Source organism: Siphateles boraxobius, unplaced genomic scaffold, assembly GCF_051911475.1.
Source record: "Siphateles boraxobius isolate OS27281-9 unplaced genomic scaffold, OSU_SipBor_1 111, whole genome shotgun sequence".
Lineage (NCBI taxonomy): Eukaryota > Metazoa > Chordata > Actinopteri > Cypriniformes > Leuciscidae > Siphateles > Siphateles boraxobius.
Window position 1 is genome coordinate 2,155,001 of NW_027508713.1, and position 13,312 is coordinate 2,168,312.

Consider the following 13,312-nt stretch of genomic DNA (forward strand, 5'->3'; position numbering starts at 1 on the left):
CTGAATAACTGCTGACACCTTTGTGTTGGTGTCTTACTGGTTTGTGAAATATTAGTCTATTTTCAGTCATCTTTAGTCAGATGCATTTACATTGTGACTGTGCCTCAGATGCAATGAACTCTATCTGTGTCTGTGAAAGTGTGAACCAAATGGTACATACACACTCATGGCCAATAGAAAATGATGGGTGAGTAGATTATATACCACATGTATAATATAAAACATACTGTCAAACAGACAGAACTTTGGGTTAAGATTCTTTGTGCTACACTACTACCTTGAATAAATTCTTCTCCACATAAGAACTCTGGTCACGATTACTTATTTTATGTATTCGAGAAATCTTATACATTGGCGAGCCACCCTAACGACCGCTCAGCCAAATACAGAAAAATCTAACACTTTTATGAATCTGATCAAAGAAACACTTAGTGGTTTAAAGGGTTTGACTTTATTGATGCTGGACAGAGTTACACAGCATAAAATACACATCAGGTTTTGATTGGTTGAGCGGCGATGACATCACTCAGACCACGATGACCCTCCAGTGGACTTTATGTCTGCAAAACCAAACAGACGGACTGGATTAAAGATCTCAGTGAAATCACATACAATTCTTTCTCTTTTACGGCGTGTGAGAATGTACAACTGTACAGTTTTAGATGCTTCATTCTCAACATACAAAACTCATAAAAAACTTGAGTTGCTTATTTGAAAAGTAACAGAAATTTTGTGGGAAATTTAAAAGTAATGTATTACTTTACACATGACTTGAAAAAAAGTAATCTGATTACATATCTTACGTTACAGAAAATATTAAAGGTGCAGACTGTAAGAATGACTAGTGGTCGAAATAGGTACTGCAGTCCTATTCAAAATATCGGAGATTGTCAACATATGGTATTTTTATGCTTTAGTAGAGTGAAAAAGTTATTTTATTTTACCTAGTCGCCAAATATAAAAATACAAAGCTCATTCAAAATATTACTAGAACAGTATATCAATGAAGGTATAATAACACTGGCCTGTAGTAACTGCAGAATTCCTTATACTTGACATTCATTGACATCAAAGACTCAAACAGACCTCAAAACTAATTTAATTAGTGGCAGTCAGACAAATGTAGTTACATCAGCGTTGTGAATATTGTAGGAGACACGTGGGAGAGTATGATTTCATGTAGTAGTAACTTTTAACACATTTATAAGACATTTTCAGGCTCTGATATAAACGGTTCGTACCTCAGCTGCGGTAGCTCCGCCCTCTGAAGCCACTGCATCTGCTGTAGCTCCGCCCACTGAAGCCACTACATCAGCTGTAGCTCCGCCCACTGAAGCCACTACATCAGCTGTAGCTCCGCCCACTGAAGCCACTACATAAAACCAGTGACAGTCATGATTAACACACATGAGGAAACGAGCCAAGACTTTATAAGCATGTGATGAATCTAATTTTCATACCACGATAATCGCTAAAGCTTTTATAGCGGTATTGAATTGAACTTTGAACATTTAAATGCAATAAAACAATACACGAAGTAAACAACTTTTCAAACAGATTGAAGTGCAAATGAACACAAGTATTTGGTGTTATTTGGTAAACATCATAGTGAAAACAAAAACCTGAACGCCTGTTTGAAAACGTCAATATGACATACTATATTTTGTACATCAATACATAATTTTGAGAAGAAATTTTGAAATTATGACAAAAAACTTATTATATTAAGAAATAATAAAAAAAATTATATACATTTATAATGACTTAGTATGTCATCATTTTTTTGACAATTTCTACTTGCATAATAATTATAACTCTTTAAATCATTCAAGTTTTTTGTCATAATTCTAACATTTCACCTCATCTTACTGTCATAATTTAGATTTATTTGTCAATATCGACAATAATCGTATTTTTTTCGCGTTATGATATAATTATGATAATTAAGTCGTTTAACTTTTTTGTCATAATTCTAACAGTTCATCTCATAATTATGACTTTGTCAATTTCAACTTTTTTCGACTTGTCATAATTATGACATTTTTGTCATTAAAGTTTTTTTTGTCATAAATCCAATATTTCTCATAATTTAGATTTTTTTTGTCAATTTCGACTTGTCACAACTATGACAAGTCATTCAAGTTTTTTTTTGTCAAATTCCCACATCATCTCATAATTATGACTTAGAATGTCATAATTTAATTTTTTTTTGACAATTTCGAATTGTCATAATTTTTTCGACTTAGGTCATAATTATTACTTTTTAAGTCATTTAATTTTTTTGTTAAAATTCCCACATCATAATTATGACTTAGTATGTCATAATTTTGACTTTTTGTCAATTTCGACTGGTCATAATTTTTCGACTTAATTATGTCATAATTATGTTTTTAACATAATTGTTAAATAACTATTTGTAAGTTGTTTCATTTTTTTCACATAAATCCAACATTTCATCTCGTAATTATGATTAAGTATGTCCTAATTATGACTCTACGTTGCATAGCATCCCTCACCTGCAGAGACTGATGCCGCCGCTCCGCCGCTCAGCACCGTTGCTGTCCTCGTCGCGGGAACAGTGAGGCCGGTGAACTCTCCGGCGCCCTCTAGCAGGGCTTTATAGGTGCTGATCTCGCGCTCCAGCTGCACTTTGGTGCTCAGCAGCAGCTGATAGTCGCGGCTCTGTTGCATTGCACTCTCGCGCACTGAGGATAGCTCCCCCTCCAGGCCGCCGGCCAGCTGACTCAGAGAGAAGATCTGAACCTGATACTGAGCCTGAAGCTCCACCAGACGCTGCTCCACACTCCCCTTCTGCAGAAGCACAGGCACATTACACTACAACAGTGTTCAGGAGGTCATCATTTACACTTAGCATTGCATAATTGAGATGTTTTATGCCATCATTTTGAAGTCATATTTTAAACTCAGTATGTTTTATGCCATAATATATTGCAAGATGTAATTTGATCCAGAAACTCATTATTATAAGTGTTGAAAACAGTTAATTTTTTTTGGGAAAAGGTGAAATATTTGACATTTTATTAATCTACTGTTTGTTTGTAGTTTAAAGTAGTCTCTTCTGCATACCAAGGCTGCATTTATTTGATCAAAAACACAGTGAAATTTTATTACAATGTAAATCAGCTGTTTTTATGTGAATATATTGTAAGATGTAATTAGATCCTTGTGATCAAAGCTGAATTTTCAGCATCATTACTCCAGTCTTCAGTGTCACATGATCCTTCAGAAATCATTCTCCAAGAAAAATGTGTGTTTTATTTTTTAAATGGGACATTTTGAAATTTCAGAAAAAAACGTTTTCATGACTTAAAAGAAATGTAAGAAAAACTTAAAAGGCAGTGTTAGTTGGTTTCATTTAACGTTTTAGCTATCGTGTAACTTTTTATTAAATATGGAAATCATAATTTCAAAATAGTATGTCAAACTTTTATGTATGTCAATTTTAACAAGTAATAATTTTGTCAGCAGGTCTAAATTCCGGCTTTTTATTTCATCATTCCGACTTTTTAAGTTATAATTTCGAAAGGAAGTCTGAATTTAGACTTATGTCAATTTCTATTTGTCATAATTTTGACAGTATGTCTGAATTTCGACTTATGATGTAAATTTCAACTTGATTTCAGCAGTATGTCAGTATTGGCTTTGATCATTTTGATTTACAAGTCATAATTTAGAATTTTTATGTTATCATTTAGACTTTTTGATGCCATAATTTGAATTTAGCATGTCATATTTTTGATGTTTTATGCCATAATTTTGAAGTTATATTTTAAACTTAGTATGTCATAGTTTTGACGTTTTATGCCATAATTTTGAAATCATCATTTAAACTTAGTATGTCATAATTGTGATGTTTTATGCCATAATTTTGAAGTTATCATTTAAACTTAGTATGTCATAATTTTGATGTTTTATGCCATCATTTTGAAATCATCATTTAAACTTAGTATGTCATAATTGTGATGTTTTATGCCATAATTTTGAAGTTATCATTTAAACTTAGTATGTCATAATTTTGATGTTTTATGCCATCATTTTGAAATCATCATTTAAACTTAGTATGTCATAATTTTGATGTTTTATGCCATCATTTTGAAATCATCATTTAAACTTAGTATGTCATAATTTTGATGTTTTATGCCATCATTTTGAAATCATCATTTAAACTTAGTATGTCATAATTTTGATGTTTTATGCCATCATTTTGAAATCATCATTTAAACTTATTAGTATGTCATAATTTTGATGTTTTTTAATGCCATAACTTTGAAGTTATATTTTAAACTTATGTCATCATTTTGACGTTTATGCCATAATTTTGAAGCCATAATTGAAACTTAGTATGTCATAATTTTGATGTTTTATTCCATAATTTTGAAGTCATAATTTTAACTTAGTTTGTCATAATTTTGACGTTTTATACCATAATTTTTAAGCCATAATTTAAACTTAGTGGCCCTCATTTATCAAAAGTGCGTACACCAAATTTCCAGCGTACATACTTAGTATGTCAAAATTTTATGTTTTAGGCCATAATTTGAAATCATCATTTAAATTTAACATGTCATAATTTTGATGTTTTTAATGCCATAATTTTGAAGTTATATTTTAAACTTATCATGTCATCATTTTGACGTTTATGCCATAATTTTGAAGCCATAGTTGAAACTGAGTATGTAATAATTTTGACAGTATGTCTGAATTTCGACTTATGATGTAAATTTCAACTTGATTTCAGCAGTATGTCAGTATTGGCTTTGATAATTTTGATTTACAAGTCATAATTTAGAATTTTTATGTTATCATTTAGACTTTTTGATGCCATAATTTGAATTTAGCATGTCATATTTTTGATGTTTTATGCCATAATTTTGAAGTCATCATCTAAACTTAGTATGTCATAATTTTTATGTTTTATGCCATAATTTTGAAGTCATCATCTAAACTTAGTATGTCATAATTTTGATGTTTTATGCCATAATTTAAGCCATAATTTAAATTTAGTATGTCATAATTTTTATGTTATATGCCATAATTTTGAAGCCATTATTTAAACTTAGTATGTTTTATGCCATAATTTTGAAATCATCATTTAAACTTAGCATGTCATAATTTTGATGTTTTATGCCATCATTTTAAAATCATCATTTAAACTTAGTATGTCATAATTTTTGTTTTATGCCATAATTTTGAAGTTATATTTTAAACTTATCATGTCATCATTTTGACGTTTATGCCATAATTTTGAAGCCATAGTTGAAACTGAGTATGTCATAATTTTGACAGTATGTCTGAATTTCGACTTATGATGTAAATTTCAACTTGATTTCAGCAGTATGTCAGTATTGGCTTTGATCATTTTGATTTACAAGTCATAATTTAGAATTTTTATGTTATCATTTAGACTTTTTGATGCCATAATTTGAATTTAGCATGTCATATTTTTGATGTTTTATGCCATAATTTTGAAGTCATCTTCTAAACTTAGTATGTCATAATTTTTATGTTTTATGCCATAATTTTGAAGTCATCATCTAAACTTAGTATGTCATAATTTTGATGTTTTATGCCATAATTTCTAAGCCATATTTAAAATTTAGTATGTCATAATTTTTATGTTATATGCCATAATTTTGAAGCCATTATTTAAACTTAGTATGTTTTATGCCATAATTTTGAAGTTATCATTTAAACTTAGTATGTCATAATTTTGATGTTTTTTGCCATCATTTTAAAATCATCATTTAAACTTAGTATGTCATAATTTTTGTTTTATGCCATAATTTTGAAGTTATATTTTAAACTTAGCATGTCATAATTTTGACGTTTTATGCCATAATTTTGAAGCCATAATTTAAACTTAGTATGTTTTATGCCATAATTTTGAAATCATCATTTAAACTTAGCATGTCATAATTTTGACGTTTTATGCCATAATTTTGAAGCCATAATTTAAACTTAGTATGTCAAATTTTTTATGTTTTAGGCCATAATTTGAAATCATCATTTAAATTTAACATGTCAGAATTTTGATGTTTTTAATGCCATAATTTTGAAGTTATATTTTAAACTTATCATGTCATCATTTTGACGTTTATGCCATAATTTTGAAGCCATAGTTGAAACTGAGTATGTCATAATTTTGATGTTTTATGTCATAATTTTGAAGTCATCATTTTAACTTAGTTTGTCATAATTTTGACGTTTTATGCCATAATTTTTAAGCCATAATTGAAACTTAATATGTTTCATGCCATAATTTTGAAATCATATTTTAAACTTAGAATTTCATAATTGTGATATTTTATGCCATCATTTTGAAGTCATAATTTAAACTTAGTATGTCATAATTTTGACGTTGTATGCGATCATTTTGAAATCATAATTTTTTTTGCCGTTTTATGCCATAATTTTTTAGCCATAATTTAAACTTAGTATGTCATAATTTTGATGTTTTATGCCACAATTTTGAAGCCATAATTTAAACTTAGTATGTCATAATTTTGATGTTTTATGCCATAATTTTGAAATCATCATTTAAACTTATTAGTATGTCATAATTTTGATGTTTTTTAATGCCATAACTTTGAAGTTATATTTTAAACTTATGTCATCATTTTGACGTTTATGCCATAATTTTGAAGCCATAATTGAAACTTAGTATGTCATAATTTTGATGTTTTATTCCATAATTTTGAAGTCATAATTTTAACTTAGTTTTGTCATAATTTTGACGTTTTATACCATAATTTTTAAGCCATAATTTAAACTTAGTGGCCCTCATTTATCAAAAGTGCGTACACCAAATTTCCAGCGTACACCTGGCGTACACCCAAAACCACGGTGACTTTGATATTTTTATCAATATGGACGTTGGCGTACGGCACGCTCAAATCCTACGCCAGGTCAGGAGGTGGTGTACATGTACGCACGTTTTGAGTTAGTCCGGAAATGCGCAGAAAAACAATTCCTTACACCACAAAACGCACTGACAAACTAAAAGATATGAGGAGCTCTTTTCCAAAACGCGATAAACGCCATTTTTAAAAATAAATTTGTATTTTATTTCTATTAATAAACTAGTGTTGTGTCTGCAAAGATGAAATTGATGATCACCATCTCCGTAGTGAACGCGCCTATAGAGAGCACTTTTCGACAGCACTTGATTCAGTAGTACTAACACTTTCTCTTCACTTTCTCTTTTCTTCTATTCTATAAAAAAAAAAATGCACTAAAGTTAAAATGAGAGGGGTTATAGCACTTGCGTATTGTTGTCCTACTGTTAGTTTAACTGCTTCTATTGTTTTCTCATTTGTAAGTCGCTTTGGATAAAAGTGTCTGCTAAATGAATAAATGTAAATGTAATGTAAATGTAGAGAGAGTAGCCTATTTCTTTTCGTTTATAATTGTTTCATTTAAAGACATTTCAAGCTTTCTTTATAGATATATTTCTCATGTCTGTGAGGCATATACTGAGTTTCGGTTGATTTGTGATGAGATGCGCTCCAGTTCACGTGCAATGCAAGTGACTGCGCCCGCGCCTCCATGTCATGACTCATGATTATATTTTCTGCTATTTGCTTATTTATTAAATCCAGGCAATCCAGGTTGATGAAAAAAATATTAAAATTAAGATACAATTTATACAAAACGAAATTCACTTTAAAGAAAGGCTTTCTACAAAACAAAACTTAATTAAGTGGCCAAAATCATGTCTGAGCATGTCTCCCGATATATTGCGCATCCTATCTTAGCCTATGTTCACTTTTCATAATCAACATAGATGGGGAAAAAATAACATTATTATTTTTTAACAAATATGAAACTAAATGCACTTAGTTAATGGCTACAACACGTAGCCTAATAGTAGGCCTGAATATTGTTAGCATTACTTTTCTAAGTTCGGCACGAATTACTATTAGCCTAAATGTGTTACTAAATGATTTGAATGTATTTTTAACATTGTTGTATTTAAGGACTGTATTTGTGTGTTATTTTTAAATTATTTGTTTTATGTGGTGGACAATATTGGAACATGACATTGGAAATATTTATTTTCATTTTTACTATTTAATTTATTGTAGTATTTATTTTGTTTGGCTTTTATTTATTTCATGCGGTTGCACTTATTTAATTTATATTAATTTATAGTATGAGTCCCTGATTATATGTTGCATGTTCTTTTCTTGTTGTTTTTGTTGTTGTTTTTTTAGACAAAAAATGGATGGATTTATAGCGTTTTGAAAAAAAAAATACAATTAACTTTGAATTTATCATCAACAATATTGTTGTTTGATTTAATAATAATTTTTCATGATGGTGATGGTCTCGATCTCCAGAGAAGTGTCTCCTCTTTGCCGTCTTCCGTGTGTCCATGGCGTAAAATGAGGGTGTGGGGGAAGCGGATACTTGAATATATAGGGGCGTGTTATTCTAATGACGATCGTTTTCAGCCGCGGCATTTATCAAGGGCAGGTGTTGCGTAAACCTGGATTTCAAAGGTACGCACAGCTTCATAAATCAGGCGGTGAGAGGAGTGTAAGCATAATCTTACGCCAACATATACGCCCGTTACTACGCAAGAATGATAAATGAGGGCCAGTATGTTTCATGCCATAATTTTGAAATCATATTTTAAACTTAGCATTTAATAATTGTGATATTTTATGCCATCATTTTGAAGTCTTAATTTTAACTTAGTATGTCATAATTTTTATGTTTTATACCATAATGTTGAAGTCATATTTTAATCTTAGCATTTCATAATATTGATGTTTTATGGCATAATTTTGAAGTCATATTTTAAATTGCACTTTTCATAATTGTGATGTTTTATGCTATAATTTTGAAGTCAAATTTTAAACTTAGCCCAGGTAGGGCTGCTTGTCCTGGGCCAGATTCAGATTTGTATGTGTGTGTGTGTGTGTGTGTGTGTGTGTGTGTACCTCCATCAGTAAGGACTCCAGCTGTGTCTGCAGGCTCAGGGTGTGTTTGCGGTTGTCTGTGATCTCTGAGCTTCCGCTGACGGTTGTCTCAGTGAACAGGGTTGCCTCCTCCTGCTTCTTCTCCACCTGCACCACAGCATCAGCGTCAGTAAAACACACCGAGCTTGTGTGTGTGTGTGTGTGTGTGTACGTGTGTGTGTGTGTACCTGTCTGGTGTACCAGCTCTCCAGCTCTCTGCGGTTCTTCTCGATGAGCATCTCGTACTCTGAGCGGATCTCGGCCAGCACTCGGGACAGATCCGTGCTCTCGACCTGCTTCACATCCACCGTCACCGTGCCGACCATCTGACTTCGCAGCGACACCATCTCCTGAACCAAAGGTCAAAGTTCAACAGCACTTTACTGCACTTGTCTGAAACATTACTGAACTTACTTAAGCTGGACTGTGACACTGTTTTCTTCTGGAAACAAACTTTGTTGCATTATTTTCCTGTTGTCTCTGTAAAGCTGTTTTGAAACAATCTGGGTATTAAAAAGCGCTATATAAATGAAGCTGACATGACAACAGTTTTTTAAAGATGCCTGGAATTGTGGTTTTTACTTCATGTTTATCAGTTAGTCTACATACTAGTGCACTTCTAGCCCTAACAAGTAAGCAGAATAGAATCCTATAATATAAATAAAACAGAATCCTGTTTTACTTGTAAAGAATTGTTTTTCCTAACTACGACCTCCCAATAAATTAAATATAAAAAAATATTTGAAATATATAATATCATTTATATTATATATACACAATATAATGTGTATTATAGCCTACATACTATATATAAAATAACCTTATATATTTTTTTAAATCTTATAATTTATTATATATATACATATATACACAAGTGTTTTTATCGAATTCATTAAACAATTCTGCACATCAGTGCAAAGTCACCCAAAGAACCTGCGTTTGCAGATGAAAGTGTGTTTTCTCACCTCGTGCTGGAGTTTTTTGAGATCGGTGCACTCCTTGGTCAGGCCCGTGAGCTCCTGCAACAACACACTGTTGGTGGAGTCGTACTCTTTCTTCAGGGTCTTCAGACCTGCGATGTCTCCCTCCACAGACTGACGCATGGACAACTCTGTCTCGAACCTGCACCACACGGGCAAATTATCACAAACATAAGCTTATAATAGTTTACCATAAACACAATGTTATCCTGCATTGGTGTGGACACTAATATAGTTATAGTTATAGTTATAGTTATTGTGCATTGGTGTGGACACTAATATAGTTATCTTTAAAGTTATCGTGCATTGGTGTCGACACTAATATAGTTATCGTTAAAGTTATCGTGCATTGGTGTGGACACTAATATAGTTATCGTTAAAGTTATCGTTATAGTTATCATGCATTGGTGTGGACACTAATATAGTTATCGTTAAAGTTATCGTGCATTGGTGTGGACACTAATATAGTTATCGTTATAGTTATCGTTATAGTTATCATGCATTGGTGTGGACACTAATATAGTTATCGTTAAAGTTATCGTTATAGTTATCATGCATTGGTGTGGACACTAATATAGTTATCGTTCAAGTTATCGTGCATTGGTGTGGACACCAATATAGTTATCGTTAAAGTTATCGTGCATTGGTGTGGACACTAATATAGTTATCGTTAAAGTTATCGTGCATTGGTGTGGACACTAATATAGTTATCGTTAAAGTTATCGTGCATTGGTGTGGACACTAATATAGTTATCGTTATCGTTATAGTTATCGTGCATTGGTGTGGACACTAATATAGTTATCGTTAAAGTTATCGTGCATTGGTGTGGACACTAATATAGTTCCCTTACGAAGGGAACTCAACGATGCGTCCATCGACGCCATGGGAACGCCCCCAGCGTGACTGCGTCTGAAGCATCTATGTCAACTAGTCCAATGGAAAGAATGAGCGTCACGGGCGGGTGACGTCATGACCAGGATATGATAAAAGCACATCCGGTGCAAACCGGCATTAGCTTCTGTTGCCTCAGCAAGCGATCTGTGTCAAACTGTCTGTTATATTTACTGTTGTCTGTCTGATATATATATTTATGGAAACTAAACAATTGCACAAACTCTGTGTTCTCCCTGCTCGCGCTATTTAACGAGTAGGGACACACACGAGCTTTGTGTGATGGGTTTGGGAGTAGAGCATGCGGTATCAGCCTCCGAGGGGGCTGATTGCCAACATTGTGAGAAGCTTTCGCTTCGCATGCTCCGCTCCCGCCTGTCACTTTTCGAGGAAAGTGGCCGGGCTCGCAATTCTCAGGGTGACAGGTCCCGCGTCTGCCGAGGCAGCGCGGAGAATGCATTCCTGTGGATCGCGAATAGGATCTCTTTACGGGGTTGGAGACGGGTCCGCGGATCTTATCTCCTCCCTTTCCACGAGGGATCCAGTGCTCTCTCGCCGGTCTCGGAAGCCCGCGCTGCGGTCTCTTCCGCCCGGGGAGAGAGAGAAATCAATGCTTCAGTGCTCTACCTCCGAGGAGGTAGATGTGCTGGGCATTGAAAGTGACACAATCATGGGGGAAGTGAATTTGCCATCTCTTTCCCCAGCGTATGAGAAATATATATAGCCTATATATATATATATATATATGATAGTTTATATATTATATATAAAATAAAGTGAATATATATAAAAAAATATATATAAAAATAATAAGCTGGTGGAAGTGTTTACTAAGGCTGTAGATAAATTAAATATTTATGGCCAGCAGAAATAAGGGGGCACTCGTCCTAAAAATAAAATAGATTAAACGAGTTTCCTTCCCTCTGTTTTTCCACCTCCATCACGGGGCCTTCCATTTTTCCCGATCTGCACAGCGAGCTGTCTAGATCATGGAAAAAGCCTTACTCCTCTTGTCTTTTAGCCCCCACATTCATGTATATTCAGATATTTGGGGGTTAAGAGGGTATGGCTATGGGGCAATACCCCGGGTAGAACAGACGCTTGCGAGCTATCTGTCTCCCGGTTCAGTATTGTACCTGAAGGCGTCGGCTTCTCTCACTAAACCATTAAAGAAAACTATTTTTTAATCTAGTGGGAAAAGCATATATGGCAGTGGGTCTAGCATGGGCCTGCTTGCACACCATAGCAGTGCTACAAGCATATCAGGCTGACCTGCTGCGGTATTTGGACAGAAGTGAGGGAGTTTGGCCCGATGGGGTTTGAGAACTCCGTCGGGCCACAGATTTATCTCTCAGGGATGGCAGCCCTTGTGGTCACTGAGAGACACCTCTGGCTCAATTTAATGGGAATCATAGAGAAAGATACAAGATAATCTCTCCCTCGCTATGTCCAACCCCCTGGGGCTGCTGGGCGTGAGCAGCTCCAGCCGTCTAGTTTCTCATACACAACACAGCAGCCAAAGCCTTCAAAGCAGAAGCCGGATCCGAGGACCGTTCTTCACGCTGAGAAGGCTGCGGCTCAAAAGAAAAAAAAGGTCCTGATGTTCACGCATCAGGCCTGTGAGGACAGCCCCGACCGAAGTGGAGCGGTGTACACCTCATTTTACGGTGCCCGTTCCATTTCGGGGTCCTCACGAGACCGTTCTGCCAACCCTGCCACCCTCGGTGCTTCAGGGCGCAGCGGTCTCCAGCGAGTCGCTGATGCTATGCTGCGGCACAGCATCGGTTTCGCGCCCTCTGAGGGGGGCCTTAGAGCGGCCAGTTCAGGTAGTTCCTGCCATTATGTTTCAGGCTCCGGAATTGGCTGTCTCGATAACACCAGAGACCAGCCTCGAGAGGCTGGTTCCCTTAGTAAATTTTCTGGCAGCGTGGAAGCTTCTGCCGAATATTTCTCATTGGGTCCTGCAGATTGTAGAGAAAGGATACAGAATCCAGTTTGGTTCTCGTCCTCCTCGTTACAACGGGGTGCTGCCCACAGTGGTGCATCCCGAGCAGGCTCTGGTAATGGAGCAAGAGGTAAAGGCCCTGTTAGCAAAGGAAGCTATAGAGCAGGTGTACTCACCCGACATTGCGTCGGGTCTTTACTGTCGTTATCTCATTGTTCCAAAAAAGGATGGAGAGCTGCGTCACATACTAGATCTTCGTCTGTTGGAGTGTTTGGTGCTGGAACTCAATTCCAAAATGCTGACACTCAAACAGATCGTGACTCAAATCAGATCCGAGGACTGGTTTGTCACGATAGATCTAAAAGACGCATACTTCCATATCTCCATCCTCCCTCAGCACAGGAGGTTCCTGAGGTTTTCTTTGGGGCAAAGAACACCAGTATCAGGCACTTCCTTTCGGTCTAGCTCTATCACCCCGCACATTCACGAAGCGTGTAGACGCAGCTCTGGC

The 13,312-nt window shown here is 34.9% G+C and overlaps 1 protein-coding gene across 1 annotated transcript in view; it reads right to left on the reverse strand.

Annotated features, from left to right (window-relative positions):
• Positions 1-432: 432 nt before the first annotated feature.
• Positions 433-13,312, reverse strand: part of LOC143706320 (keratin, type I cytoskeletal 19) — a 31,439-nt gene continuing 18,559 nt past the window's right edge. Inside the window, exons 3-8 of the mRNA XM_077198123.1 lie at positions 9,950-10,106; positions 9,173-9,334; positions 8,967-9,092; positions 2,517-2,811; positions 1,242-1,372; positions 433-560 (exon numbers count right to left, since the gene is read on the reverse strand). Coding sequence (XP_077054238.1) covers positions 555-560; positions 1,242-1,372; positions 2,517-2,811; positions 8,967-9,092; positions 9,173-9,334; positions 9,950-10,106 — 877 coding nt within the window. The 3' untranslated portion in view covers positions 433-554. The remainder of the gene's footprint in view (positions 561-1,241; positions 1,373-2,516; positions 2,812-8,966; positions 9,093-9,172; positions 9,335-9,949; positions 10,107-13,312) is intronic.